General features: G+C 40.5%; 1 protein-coding gene across 1 annotated transcript in view; it reads left to right on the top strand.

Annotated features, from left to right (window-relative positions):
* Positions 1-1,358: 1,358 nt before the first annotated feature.
* RETREG1 (reticulophagy regulator 1) overlaps positions 1,359-15,917 on the top strand; it is a 169,536-nt gene continuing 154,977 nt past the window's right edge. The window contains 2 exon segments of the mRNA XM_021008626.2: positions 1,359-1,685; positions 1,687-1,790. Of these exon segments, the coding sequence (XP_020864285.1) occupies positions 1,443-1,685; positions 1,687-1,790 (347 nt within the window). The 5' untranslated portion in view covers positions 1,359-1,442.

Below are 15,917 nucleotides of genomic sequence, written 5' to 3'. Positions count from 1 at the left end.
TTGAAAAGTTGGGTCACATAGTCATTAGACAAGGCCCACGATTGGGAAAGGGTGGGAATTAGGATTCCTAGGATATATTCCAACCTCTGACATAATTTGATATATATAAGAGCATTGAGGTCTAGTGGATGGAACCAGGGAGACCCGGGTGCAAGTTCTGCTTCTGAAGTCACTGTACTTCTCAGTGATAAGGGTAATTTTCCAAGACTATCAGCTGCTGAGAAGTGCCAACCTTCACTGGTAAAAGAAGTTTCACCAGTGAAATAACAGGTGGGGTCCCTTTTCCGAAAGCAAGTGTACCTCCTGGTATCTTTATATAGGATACTATTCCATCTTACACCGCCCCCGCCAAAGGAACAAACAAAATCATGGCTCAGAAAGGTTAAGTCCTTGGAGGCCTTGATTTAAGGGCCAGGAATCACAGGCACCCTTCTGAGTCTCTTGCTTCTTTCCACCCACTGCTCCTTCATCCATCTGTCCTAGATTTGGCTCCCACTCGTCTTATCACTCACAGCCTTGTTTCCTAGAGTGTCAAACAGAGGAAGCAATTTGGTCAGCTGGAGGTTTGACATCTTTTGTCGTGGATGTCCTCCACGACACTGAATTTAATACCAGGCAAGCCCTTCCGTGACTTTTTCTCCAGGTTACGTAGTGGGAAGGGTGGTTGGGAGGGGGAAGAGGTCAAAGTCACCTTTCAGTTTATCCGCCTCTGAGAATGGAAGCAAAGAGTAAAAATTGTTGAATCATTGCAAGGCCAGGGAAGGGTGGTTTGGGTTTTCTCTCTCATACTTACGGGCGCACCAACCGTTCTTCCAGCAAGCTAACTTTCCCAGGCAGTCCTCACACTTCACCCCGCCACTGCCTTCCCATAGCCAACCTGCTCTCCCACCCTATTTGCAAGCTACCCCCAATTAGGAAGCATGTACGCCTCTCCCTGACTATCTCTCTCTGCCTGCATCCACCAGCTGGTCTCGGGCTAACCTGGCCACACCCACTTCCTCCCCTGCTAGCACGGTCTGCCTACCCCATCAGCTGGCTCGGTGCGGGGCAGACGGCTGCAGCCCCGCGCGGCTCGGTCCGGCTCCAGGAGCGGCCCGCTGCCAGCCCGGGCTCTGTGACGTCACAAGTCCCCCCCACCCCAATCAGCAGCCCGGTGCGCGGACGCCGCCTGCAGCCCCCGCGGCAGCCTTGGGCCAGTCTCGCGCCCGCCCCCTCGGCCCCCGGCCGCCCTGCGCGCTGCATCCACCCACACTCCTCCCCTCTCGGCCCCCGGGGAGCCTCGGAGCCGAGGCGGAGGCAAGCAGCGGCAGCAGCAACAGCAGCGGCAGCGGCAACACCAACACCACCAACACACCCACGACCACCACCATCCCCAACCACCGCACAGACCGCAGGGCTCCGCCATCCCTCCGGGCCCCAGAAAGCACGAGTGGAACCTGAAGATGGCGAGTCTGGGACCCCGGGAGGAGGAGCAGGAGGGAGGATGCTGTGCGCGGGCAGCCGCCGTGGCTGCACCGGCTGCTGCTGCTGCGGCTGCCGAGGAGGAAGAGGAGGAGGCTGCGCCCGCGGCGGCGGCGGCGGCGGCGGACGCTGGGCGGGGAGCTGCGGCCGGGGCCCCCCCGCCCCTGGAGGAGACCGCGCGGCCGTGGGAAGAGCAGGCGGCGGCCGCGATGACTTGGCTGCTGGGGGGAGCCGGCGCTGCTGCTGAGCTGCTGCGTCGGGGATGCGTTGAGCTGGCGGAGGCCACTCCACAGCCTGGTGGGCTTTGTCTGCGCCAACCTGCTGTTCTGGTGAGTGCGCCCCGGGCCGGGGACACCGGGGGTGGGGGGTGGGGAGGCCGCTCACCTGCGCCAGGTGTGTCAGTCCGGGGCTGGGAAGAAGCGCACGAAAAGTTGGGAGAGGGGCCGCCTAGGCCCGTTTCCTCCCCCGCCCCCTCTCTCTAGTTCCTAACTTGACTCTTTTAAGCACTTACCTGGGGAGATATTGCATACATCCCATTTTGCATGTTCACATTAACTGGCCTGCAGATCTACGTGAAGTCTGTCTATGAGGCTGGTGGCTAAGAATGCATCTGATCACTGTTGTGTGCCCAGCATGCTTAGAAACGCATTGGTAGCGCCGTCAGAAACATACATGTCTACGCTTGCTCATCCGTGGATGCATGAACCAGCTTGCGTGAACTTGTGTCCCTGAATGCAGATCATAACAGGTACATCCAGACAGACTCCTGGATACATTCAGGACTGCCGTTTTCATAATCCACCAGAGGCAGCGACTGAATGATTTGTTTTTCCTCCCTTGGGATTCGGTTTGCTGGATTTGCTCCCTGTTGAGAAAATACAGACAAAGCAAGCAAACAGGTAGATTATAGACCGTGCACAGTCTAGAATAGTGTAAGATTTTTAATATTTAAAAATAAAGTGAAAATACAGGGATGGTCTGTTTAAGGATTGTTCAACGGGTTTAATTCCAAAATGGTCATCCTCAAACATACAAATGAAGGACCTAGCTCTTTAATCTATAGAAGTGCTTTGTCATCTACCAGATGCCAGCATAAACTCCAACAATGGTGATACTCTGCTGTCTAAAGAATTCCTACAACAACCACAACACTTATAACCTAGAATAAACATTTCTTGTTATAATAAATGCCACCTTATAACTAAGGGTGTGGCCCTTCCATGTCCTAGGAGGAACAGGATAAACCTTTCCCTTTGAAAAGTCTTTTCAGAGCTGCACCACCCCCTAGTTCCTGCTGCTCTTCTTCACATGACATAATTTTTCCAGGTCCTTCATCATCTTGCTTATTCTGTTCTGCCCCTGCTTCAATTTGTCAGTGCCCCTCAGAAAGTGTGTCACCCCAGCTGAGCATAGTACTCCAGATGTGTACAGAATAGTGCAGAGTACATCGGCACTTAATTAGCTTTCAAGTTTATCAATCTAGTTAAAGCTTTCATGAAAGCCAAGGAGATAGAAACTGATAGATCACCATGTCTGAGGTAAAATGAGCTGTTGTCTTGGTAATGTCATTGTTGTAATATTTTCCTTTGCTTTGTTTTCCTAGATTTTTCTTTTCTGTAGAAGTGTGTGGTATTTACCTAGTGTTGTCACTATGTGACATAGCAACTTGGATTAAGAAAAAGTATGTTAATTGGCAAGCTAGGTGTGGGGTATTGGAAATAGTGCTGGTCTTGGAGTCAGCAAGATGTGAAATCTGACTTACTTAGTAGCTGTGTGGTGCTGACAAGTCCCTTAACCTTACTGAGCTTCAGTTTCCTCCTCTAAAGATAGGGATAAGAATAGTACTTACCTCATAGGGTTGTTGTGAGGATCAAAGGAGGAGTGTACATGTAAAATGCTTTGCAAACCTAAAATTTAGATATAAGTACTAGCCATGATTGTAGGTACAACCATAGCATTTCAAGTTTAGTAGAAACGTTTTAAATAACCTAGTTTAATCTTCTCTTTTTACAGTAGAAGAGACGAAATGTATTCTGAATAAAATTCCCAATACTTCATAGATTTGATTTGACTTTATAGGTACTCTCTTCATTAAAGACGGTTGTTATCCCCTTCATGCCTTAGTAGATAGTAGGAGTTGCTACTGAAGAAAAAAATCATTATCTGTTTGCTATTCCTTCTCCTGAAAATTAGCTTCTCTGCCCTTAGCTGACCCAGTCCTCTGACAACAGTGATGCAGATAATATTGTAAGGACAATATTCAAAGCTTTTCTAGCTTCATAGAACCTGAGGACTTGTGCTTTTGTAGGACAGCCTTGGGACACCTCTGCTGAAGACTTACGTGAAGGATGTTAGTTATCTATTGAAGATGACATCACAGGGACAGCCAGGTAGTGCAGTGGATAGAACACGGGCTCTGAAGTCAGGAGGACCCGAATTCAAATGTGACCTCAGACACATAACACTCACTAGCTGTGTGACTCTGGGCAAGTCACTTAACCCCAACTGCCTAACCAAAAAACAAAAAAGGACATCACATTCTGCATCCTGAATGAAGTTATAAGGCAAATGCATTTGATACGTATCAGACATACTTCCTGTTATTCAACACCTCAATTTTCCAGATTTAAGAAATGGACAGAGGGACATGTAGTTTCAAGATACCTGAGCTAGGAATCAGGAGACAGACTCTAATTCTCCAAGTCAGTCACTTGATAAGTAACCTTGGGCCAAGCACCTTATCCTTTTGGGCCTTAATATCTTCATCTGTAAAATGAAGAGGGTTCAGCTACACGATCTAACTTTTAAATGACTCAAATGAAAAAGTTATTTCCAGCACTCTGCTTAGATTAACCTTTTGTTTGTGATTGTGTGACTTACACATTATTTTTTGTTTCTTTCAGAGTATACTTGAGTGAATTTTGTTTGACAGAAAAAATATTTGTTTTTCAGATTCTGAAATTGTCACAATTTCTCCTTTTTTCCTATGTCGTGATCTCTTGTCTTTTTGACCCATTTTACCTAACTCCTTAGTGTTTAGTTCTTTCCATCTGTTTGTTACATCAAGAATTCTGTGGTTAGTATAAGTCCAACCTTTGTTGTTAATGACAGTAACTTATTTTGAACATCCGTTTTGTGTGTGTGTATGTATGTGTATCTCTATCTCTTCAAATGCCCTTAAATCATGTCATCTAAGGTTCTGCTTTTCCCTCCTTCCTCCTCTTCTCCCAACCTCAATTCTGTGTCCTTACTGTTTTCTATGAAAAGATAATGAAGCTTAGGCATAGATGAGAACCAATCATTGTCTTAAATAGTAACATTATTTATTTGGATTTAAAACCAATTTATATTTGGATTTATATTGTTTTGATTAGAAACAAATCCTGAACATGTATTATTCTTATACAACTGGTATTGATGAATACTTTTAGAATTTTTATGGAATAAATATTAGTCATATTTCTGGGCATAATGCTAAAGTATAATGGCCTACTAGGTAGACTTACTTTTGTGGCCTGTTGCCTTTTGATTCATCACATAACTTGACACGTTCAAGTGGTGAAATGTTTCAAAAAATAATGCAGAAGAAAAGGTTTTGTATTTTCTCTACATGTATACATGTAGAGAAAATGATTCACTTTAGATAGCTAAATTGGTCACTCAAACTAGGGTCTCCACTCTCATTGCTGTCACTCAGGCAGTTCTCTGGCACTATGGTGTATTTTTTTGGGGGGGGCTAGGCAGTGGGGTTAAGTGACTTGCCTAGGGTCACACAGCTAATAAATGTCAAGTGTCTGGTTTGAGACCTAATGTGAACTCAGGTCTTCCTGACTCCAGGGCTGGTGCTCTATCAACTGTGCCACCTAGCTGCCCCACTGTGGTGTATTTTTAAGAAGCTAAATTAGTCAGAATCATGGAATCTTGAAGTTGAAAAAGAATATTTCATCTAACTTCCTATCCAGAGTAGTCCTTTTTACAACATTCATGACTGGTGGTCAGAAACTTTGTAAGCATTCTTCATGATTGTGGAGTCACTGCCTGATGAGGCAATTAGTTCTACTTCTGAATATATCGAATTTTTTTTTAATTGAATTCAGATCTACCTCTTGGTACTAATTCTATCTTTTGGAGTCAGCATAATATCTTGGAAAGATTGAATTTGGGATCCTAGGACCTTGGACACCAGCCATGATGGATAAGTAGGAGGAAGCACTATAGCCCAGCTTCACCTCCCCACTGGCTTCCCCCAACAATAACTCCAATAAAGATTTAAGAACAGCACCATACTGAGCGCTGGGAAGGAAATGAGAAATAGTACTTGGAAAGAAATGAGAGGTAGGGCTTGGAAAAAGAATGAACAGCTTAGCAAAAAATGTACAAAACTTCCAAGTAACGGACTCCTTGAAAATTATAATAGTCAAAGTTAAAGACTATACAAGACAATAAGAAATATCAAAAAAGTCAAAAGATTGAACCAAATAAAAGAAAATGTAAGATTATCTTCTATAAAAAACAATTGAAACAGATCAAGAGCTAATTTAAGAATCATCAAATTACTTGAATAAAACAAGAGGCTAGATATCATATTTCAAGAAGTCATGAAAGAAAACTGCCCAGACTTACTAGAACCAGAGGACAAAGTGGAAACAGAAAGAATCCCCTGGTCAACTCCTGAAAGAAACTTGAAGGTGAAAACTCCCAGAAATATCATATCCAAAATCCAGAGCTTCTGGCTCAAAGGAATCCAAGGATCTGGGTTCAAGCCCCAATTTTCTCTTTACTTCTTGTATAACTGGACAAATCACTGAACCTTTCTGGGCCTCGGTTTCCTAATCTGTAAAATAAGGGACTGATGACTTCTGAGGTCTCTTCCAGCTTTAAATCTCTAGCCCCATACATGCCTGCTTCTATGTAATAAGCCTTCTAATATCTGAAGACACCTCTGATGTCCCACTATCTCTTAAAAAACTTGAATTCCTTCAGCCATTCCTTATGTGACATGGATTCTAGGTCCTTTTACTCTCCTTTGTTTTAACTTCAGGTTATCAATGTTTCTCTTACAGTGTGGTGCACTGAATTGAACTCAGTCCTTTAAATGTGATTGAACAGTGTGACTGTTATTATCTAACTTGTCCTGGACACTTATACTTTTATTAATGGATCTAAACATTGCATTTGCTGGGGAAGCCAGTTTTCCTTGCCCCAGTGGGCTGCTCTTGCCCATCTGCCATATGACTTGAGCATCTGATAATCATTGCCCATGGTTTCTAGAGTGCAACTTGGAGCCAGAATCAGAAAAATCTGTTTGAAGTGTGATATATAAGTAAACAGAAGAATCAAAGTGAGAGATTATTTGAGTGAGCAACCTAAAACAGTGATTAAATATTATACCCATGTAACAAAATTAGACCCTGTAGTTTCCCTAGAGTATCAGAGGCTGTGTCAGTGACTGATTGTGTTGAGTGATGGGTTCCTTCTGTATTGAAAGTAATATGTAGTTCCCCCTCATCTAATGTTGATCAGTCTTTGACTTTTATCCTGGCATATCTTGGGTGTCCTAGTCAATTAGCAAGTATTAATAAGTACATACTGTGTGTTCTGTACTGTGAGGACTAATACTAATATGATGGTAATCGTAATAGCTCACATTTCTGTAGCACCTTAAAATTTATTAAAATGCTTTCTGCCCAGAACTCTGTGGTGTAATGAGTACAGTTTTACTGTCTACATTTTACAGATGAGAAGCTCAGAGAGCTGACCTGATTTGCTCAAATACTCACAGCTGATAAACTTATCTCTGGGAGATTCAAGCCCAGCTCACTTGATTCCAAGTGTGATGCTCTTCCCACAATACCATATTGCAAAAAAGGCGTGTGCTCTGATTCTCCTATCCTTATCCATACTGCATGGCACATTAATAGATACTTAACAATAATAACTTTGTTGAGTGAATGAATAGTTTATAATCATTCACTCACCATGCAGTTATGAATCTTGCAAAATAATTGGGGAAATAAAACGAATACAGAGGAATTAATTAGAAAATAGTACAGAATTTTCAGTTTGTGTGGGACATATATGTAGGATTTCAGGCATAGCCTTAGAGCTAGAAGGGAGAGGCCATCATAATCCAATGCTCTTTACAGTGAGGAGACTGAGGGTGACATGCCCAAGGTATTGTAACCTTACAGAATTACAGTAGGGACCTACTGAAAGTTTGGTTCATATGTGTGTCGAACAATAGCTTGAAAAAAAGACTGAGAAATACTATTAGACCATATGACTTCACTTGACTGGCCATTTTAGGTCAGATGTACCGCACGTTAGACAATTTTGTACTAAATTCTTATTCATTCTTGTTCTTTCATCTACTAAAATTTTTTTTGTCTTGGCATAGTTTAGATAAAACAGCATTCGAGTCAGTATTACAGCTGGCATTGTGCTATTTTAAGGTTGAAGATTTCATGCACAGTTCTTCAATTTTGAAGTTTGCATGATTAGATAGTACAGATATGCTAGTTTAATGTGTGATGCTCCTCTGTATTTTTTGAATACTTCAAAATGTAGTCTTAATGTTCTCCAGTCTCTGCTATATTTCAGATTTTGATGAAAAATCAATTGTTTTCCAAATATTTTATCAGCACTTATATGTCAGAGTTGCAGCTGGAAGTAGGGAATCACCAGTGCAGAGCATTGCAGGAGGGTCCTTCTGTGCTGACTATGTTGGAACTGAGGGGAAAGCCACCCAAATGGCTTCTGATTTGCTCAAGCATGGATCACATTCTTTGTTATTGTAGATTTGTACCTATGTTAAATGTATATACCTATAGACGTGAAGTGTTAAATGTGGCACTGCATTCATAGATAAAGCCAAATTACTGTGTCTGGAAATATTACCAGTGTATAACATTTAACTAAGGTAGAACATTTTACTTTAGAAAGTAATTCATTGGCAGTCTTATTATCACTGCCCTTGCTTTCAGGTGATGATCGTTATGTAGGACAGTGAGACTATTATGGTATAAGATGAAAGAAGAGGACATTGTACACATTCTTATGTATGTAATTTTTGTCTTTGAGAGGGGCATTTCCCATACTCTAGTCCTTGGATATGTTTTTTAAAAAGTTATAGTGATAACATCTAGCTTTAAGCTAGATATTTACAAAGTACTTTATATTATCTCATTTAATTCTCACAACACACTTACAGGGTAGGTGCTATTATTATCACCATTTTACAGATGAGGAAACTGAGGCTGAGAGAGGTTAGGTGACTTGCCCAGGATCGCACAACTCCTAAGTGTTTGGCACTGGATTTGAATCCACTTACTGTCTTACTGACGAAAACTTTTTTTCTTCATGTACAACATTTAATCTCATTTCCACGTCTTTGTGTAGACTGTTTTTCTCCCTTTCTGGAACGTACTCCCTTTTCTCCTGTGTCACACAGGAATCCCAGCTACCTTAAAAACCAGCTTGTGTCACTTCCTACATGAGCAATATTTCTCTGAGATCCTTGAGAGTTGGGACTGTTTGTATTTGTATCCCTAGTACCTAGCATGGTGCCTGGCATAGGGTAGGCACTTAAGTAATGATTGAGTAATACTTCCGCCCCCCTTACATTGTATTTCCTTTTATAAACTTAATTGTGTAAGCTCAATCTCTTCTGATAGAATGAAAGCTACTTGAGGCCAGAGGTGATTCATATTTATTTTTGTGTCTTCAGTGCTTAGCACAATGCCTGCCTTACGGTACTCACTTCATAAGTACTTGCTAATTGATCTTACTCTTCTCTGTATCCTACTTTGCATGCCTTTATCTAGGCATCTACTTCTGCTTCCTATTGAATTTAATTCAGGTTAACAAGTATTTATTAATGGATTCTTAGCTCCTAGTCCCAGTCAGTTCTGTAGCTGATAGAGATAATTTAGATATCATGCCAGTCCATAGTATAATTTGGAACTGGAAATAGTGCTCTAGAAGGAAAAAAAAAACCTACTTGATTCAGATTTTAAGTATCTCAGACCAGTTGTCTTTTTCTCATTGTATATGAATGACTAGCATAGACGTCGTACTTAAGTAGTTCAGCGTTTCCCATTTGGGACTTCTGTAACCCTCTAATCTGTACTTCTCTGGTCATTCTTTCATCTTCTGCCTTATGTTAGAATTAGTTGTGTGTTTGCATCTTATCTTTGCTATTGAAAGTGTGAAAGGAAGAAGCTGCCTTATTACTTTTGGTATTCCCTACTGTTTAATATACTTTGCCAGTAGGCATTCGATAAATGCTCAACGAATGAATTAAATATGAATCTTTCCCTTAGATGATAAGCAAAGATCTTGCCCAAAGACACTCAGTGAGGTTACAATTCAGAAATAGAACTTTGTGTCTTCACATTCCTCTGCTCCACTAGACCATACCTCTCCATTTAAATTTCTAATATGTAGTTTGAAATAATGCATAACTCTCCATAGATATTTATGTGGTGTAAATTAGATTCCAGTGCCTGTGCTGCTTCTTTACTTTTTGAAATGGGCATAGTTTGGTGGCATTTTGGCAAAGCATGGCATTTTTATGATCCCCTACACATTTTTGTTTTGTTTTTATAGTTGAAAGGGGGTTTGACTAATTTTTAAAAATTTTTAATATTTTTAATTACTTGTGAATGTTTTACACATCTAGTCTTTTAAAAATGTGGAGTTCCAAATTCTCTTCCTCCCCTCTTTCTTCCCTGAGATGGCAAGCAACTTGATGTAGGTTGTATGTGTGTAGTCATGCAATCCCCTACCTCTTAACAAGGATATCCATTAAGGAAGAATTGTTATAATGCATATGAAGAAGTGTTAGTTTAGGATTTAGCTCATTATGAATTTGTGAGGAAAATGAAAAATTGGCCCTGATAAACTTTTATGGAAATGCTTTGTAGTAAATTTTCATAAAGAGGAACTCAGCATGTTTTTTTTAAAAAAAAGTGAATTGAATAAGCTTTTAATCCATTTATTTAGAGAATAATTTAAAAATAATAACTTATAATTGCTTTTGTCATGACCTTTTTATCTTTTGTAAGCAAAGTTTAAAAAAAAAACTCCTTTCTTTCTTCCTGTTCTGGATCTGGAGAGCTCTCTACCCAAGTATTGCAAAGTATAATTTTAAAATTTAAGTTGAAAGTATTGAGTAATGTATGTCAATGTTGTGAATAATTTAGTAAATGCAATATTTATTAATGTCAGAATGAATTTGGTTCTCATTTTTAACATCTGAAGAGTATTCTTTAATATGGACCACAAATTACTCAGAGTAAGAAAAAATAAAAACATAATGGGGGTTATAATTACTGAAATTAGCTTTGCTGATCTCAGGCTCTGGACCTTACTTACCTGGATAGTTCTGGATTCCCTAGGAATACCTTGGGAGATGAGAATAACAGATATGGCTGGAGAGATTTATTTGGGACCGAGCTGGTGAAAACGCCTTACCAGCATTCCAGATTGAAAGATCTGGAAGAATGATTCTGGGCACTGTTCAGTCCAGGAGTTCTTAACCTGCTGTACATGACCTTGTTTTTAAAACATTTTGATAACTGAATTTCAATACATTTAATGTCCTATATGTGTTATTTTATGCATTTAGAAAACATTATTTTGAGAAGTGGTCCATAGCCTTTGCCAGATTGCCAGAAGTGTACATTACAGAACCCCTGTTCTGAAGGTTCAGATCCATTCTAGGGGGAGTACAGTGAAATCAGACTAAAATAAATTCCTTGTGAGTCTACTTTAAATCTTTGAGTAGAAATTAGGATGAATTTGAATTGGCCTATTCACCTGAAAGTTTTTTGGACTAAGAGTTATTCTGTACCTGGAGTAGGACCTGTTTTTTGATGACTGTGGGTCCTACATCTGACCATCTAGGATTTCATTCTTGGGGATTACCCAGGGCAGCCCCACAGTTTATGTTATGGGATCATTGTGAAGGGTGGAAAGGAAGCCTGTTTTTCCTAGGCACTGACACATAGGATTTTATAGACCCTATCAATAATTTTGTTTTAAGTTCTGTAATGGGAAAATGCTAGAATATTATGGTATTTTCTGAACCTATTTAATTTATTCTCCCTGCATTATTTTATTTTCTGCTTGCTGAACAACTCCTATTTTGGGGTGAAGTAAAGGCTTACTGGAGTTTGGTACAGAGTTGGAAGGTACTTTAGAGGTACCCGTGCCTGACCAGAGATCCACTTCTACCTATCAAGTGGTCATCCAACATTTGCTTGAAGACTCCTAGTGAGGGGGAACACATGGCGTTCCCCGACTGCTGTCTACTCAGCCTAACAGATTCTGATTGTTAGAAAGTCTTTCCTAGCATGAAGCCAAGATCTGTACCTCTGCTATAAATGATTCCTCATTGTGCCCTTTGGCGTCCAGCAGAACAAGTGTAATCCCTCTTTGTGATAGCCCTGGAAGAAAACTAGCATGTTCTTCCTCCTTCAGGTTAACCTCTTCTCTAGGTTATAAATGCCTGTTTTCTTCAACTGATCGTTCAGTACCTGGCATGATCTCATGGCCCTTTTATCGTTCTGGTCTTTGTCCTTCTGATCTGGTCTTTGAATGTTTTCCAGCTTATCATTGTTTCTAAAATGAGGCACCCAGAACTGAACAGTGCTCTAGATGATCAGAATACAATGGAACTGTCACTACTGTTCTTGGAAGCCAGGCCAAATTCTCGTATGTCATATGTGAAAAAACCAGCTTTTGCTCTCATAGACTTGGTTCAAATTGTGCAGATTTTCAATGTCATAGTGTGAATAAGTTATTAGAGAAATGTTGACAGATTTGTTCCTTTTGCATCTGTTTGTGTCTGTTTTACTTTATCTGTAAATGTTTATTGAATTATGTGACTTTGTTCTTAATCTAAGTTTTCTGTAGCTTCAACTTCACCTCCATTGCTTTTTGTTGTTTTATAATTTCCTGTCCCCTTTTGTTCCCATTATTCATACAGTGTCAATGCTTGGAGACCTTTGGTCACCCATCTGCTTTTTCCACTCCTTCCATATTGCTGACTTCTGTTGGAGGACGTCATGGAACTGTGTTGTTTAGGTGCATCACAAATTCAAATTCTCTAATTTCATTTGGATATACAACAAATCTTCTGCTCTTCTTTGATCCCCTCTCATGTTCAGTGATACTCCCTGTAATGGTTGTTACAGACTTCCTCTCTCTTCCAGCCTTCATGACCATGCTACTCTTCTTTCTCTCACCAGATGACCTTGGTTTCTGCTTCCCTGAGAAATTCAAGGCTGTCCATTGTGAGTGCCTTCATCTCCCTTACCTCAAACCTCATAGTCCCTTTCTATCTTCACCATCTTCACCTATCTTCTCTATCTTGCCTTGGTCTCTGAAGTAGAGGTGAACATTTTCCTTGCAAATTTATCTTCCTGTCATCATTATTCCCACTGCCTCCTCTCTTCTCCGGATGCTTGTACGTAATTCTAAATGTGTGTCACTGTCTAACTCTCTTACTGCTTGTCTCAGTATGTTTTAGTATGTGTCTCTTTGTCTGTATTTTACTGACATTCCCTTTTTCCTCGGTCTCTGTCACCCACCGTAATACTAGCTCTTTCCTAATTTGTTAGAAGTTAGTGAAGATAAAAATTTTACTTTTCCCCATCTAAGTTCACAGACCTGTGGGTTAAGAACCTCTGCCTTAAACTACCATCCTGTGTCTCTCTTGCCTTTCACTGCCAATTGGTTGGTCATCTACACTTATTTCTTCCAGTTACTACCCACTTACTTTTCAGCTCCTTGTGGTCTGGCCTCCAACTCCCACTGTTCCATTGAAATTGCCCTCTTAAAGGTGAATAATGCTTTTAAAAAAATCCAGTGTCCTTTTATCAGTCTTCCTCATCTTTTTGTTTTCCGGCCTTTGACACTGTTGACCATCCCTTGCTCATGTCTAATCTGCCCTGCTTTGTTTTCTTTGACACTGATTTCTTCTTTGCTTGGATTGTCACCCATCTGCCACCTCTTCAACATGGTTCTCCAAGGCCTTGTCCTGTACCTTCTATTCTCTCTCTGTATTTGCTTTTCTTGGTGATCTCATCAACTCCCATGGACTGCACAGATGATTCCTAAATCTAGATAAGTAGTTGTTATTCCTAAATCTTAGCCTCACATTTCCGGGTACCCATTGTATACCTCCACCTAGATGTCCTTTTGGCATCTGAAACAGTATGTCTAAAACAGAACTTATATCTTCCTGTGGTTTCTCTAAAGAGCAGCTAGGCGGCACAGTGGAAAGAGCGCTAGGCCTGGAGTCAGACTCATCTTCCTGGGCTGAAATTTGGTTGTTGACACTTACTAAATGTATGACCGTGGGCAGTCACTTAACCCTGTTTGTCTCACCTGTAAAATGAGTTAGAGAAGGAAATGGCAAAACCATTCTACTCTCTCGGCCGAGAAAATCCCAAATGCATATTAGTGTGGGCTTGGGTTGCTGAAATCATTTATCTTGGGAGATTTGTTGTTTTTTATTTATTATATCTCAAATATTGAATTTCATATCAGAATCAAGATGAAAAAGCTCCCTACTGTATTACAGAGTCAGACACGACTGATGACTGAACAGCAGATTTCTTCTCTAAGCTCCTCCCTACTGAGGATCCTGCCATCTTTCCAGTCACCTGGGTTTATAACTTTATAGTCACTTTTCATTCTTTCCCTCACCTTATACTTTATCTCTACCCCTCAATCAGGTGCCAATCCCTGACAGGACAATTCTGCCTCCACAATCTTGAGTATCCTCTTTCTCTTAAATCACATGTCCTTCCCCCTCTTTGAGGTTCTCATCTCCTTTTACCTGTATGTTGTCATAGCCTTCAGTCTCTCGCCTTTCCAAGCCATAGTTCACACAGCTGTCAGAGTATTCTTACGAGGCTGCAGGGCTGAGTATGTAATTTCACTGCTCAAAAAACATCTTGGGCTCCCTGTTTTTTTCTAGGAAAAAATATAAATTCTTCAAAGTGACATTTAAGGCCGTCTATAGCTTGGCTCCAGTCTACTTTTTTATCCTGTTTTCTCATTATTTCTCTTCATGTACTCCACATTCCAGCCAAACTGAACAGGCTTTTCTCTTAATTCAAGATTTCATCTTCTGCCTCTCTGTATTTGCTCAAGCTTTTTGTAATGCCTGGAATGTGTTCTCAACTAATCTTCCCTTTCACAGTCCTCACCTTCCTTCAGTACTCACCTATTTTTTTCCTGTGAAACCTTCCCTGAGGTTTCCAGGCACAAATGTTGTTTTTGTTCCTCAATTTTCCTTCTACTTACCTGCCTAGATATTGTATCTCCCCTGTAGAATATAACCCCCTTGAGGGCAGCAATTATTTCATTTTTATCTTCCCAGTCTTAGCTTCCAGTTCAGTGCTTTGCATATTCATTCATTTGCTGTACTGCTGGCATAAACCTTTTGAGAACCCACAGTGATTTCCATGAGACTTCAGAGTAGGACTTTTTTGAAGGTCTTTTACCATTTTATCAAGTAATTATTAAATCAGAGCATGCAATAACCTGGGACTGAAAATTCTTATAATTGGTACCTGTATGTAGGTTTTGTTGTGTTGCATATTTTTGGTGTTAATTGCTTCATTTGTTGATTCATTGACTTATTTACCAGTAAACATTTGCTAAGTATTTAACTACATACAAGTCACTGTTTTGGGTTGTTATTTTTTTCCTTTTAGAGACGTGATTTTGTCAGCATTAGAAGTCCCACATTGTGGAAACTCTCCATTAATGCTGATGGACAACTCCTCTGTTACCTGTTTGTTGTTTTTGAGGGCTACCTAGGGCACTAAGAAATTAAATGATTTACTCATGGTCACATAGCCAGTATTTATAAGAGAGTAGGATTCACACTCAGGTTTTCCTGATTCCAAAGCCAGCTCTCAGAGGCACTATACCATTCTGTGTGTTAACTATGCTAGGCACTGTAGGCAATAAAAAATGAACCTGCTCTCAAGGAGATCTCTATCTAGTAGATGGGATAAGAACAGTTCATAGAGAAACTAGAGTAGAAGTCACAATGGCACAACCATAAGAGAATCATAAACTGCTTTGGGAGTTTAAAGGAAGGAAAGTGCCCCGAGAGAGCGGAGAGAGATTCTATGTACGAAATCATTTCTCATCATGCAAAAATAGTCTATAAAATGTAAATTTCTACTTTTTTCAAGAAGACTTCTCTGAAAGCTGTTATTATTTTAAAGGTCTTAAATTGGGGACTGTCTCGTTTAGAGTTTAATGAGAAATTGTGTTCTCTTGTTGCATTTTCTTTCATTCTTTTTTTTTGTGTTGTTGACTACATGCTTCATTTTTCTAGCATGAATACTTAACGTGGTCCTAGAATTGTCTGGTAGTTATTATCAAGAGAAACATACGTTTTCCGTTGGAACCTAGTTAGGCCTTGTGCT

Source organism: Phascolarctos cinereus, unplaced genomic scaffold, assembly GCF_003287225.1.
Source record: "Phascolarctos cinereus isolate Bilbo 61053 unplaced genomic scaffold, phaCin_HiC Scaffold_4;HRSCAF=312, whole genome shotgun sequence".
In the NCBI taxonomy this organism is placed as follows: domain Eukaryota; kingdom Metazoa; phylum Chordata; class Mammalia; order Diprotodontia; family Phascolarctidae; genus Phascolarctos; species Phascolarctos cinereus.
Note: the sequence above shows the minus strand (reverse complement) of the source record. Positions and strands in the feature narration are given on the sequence as shown.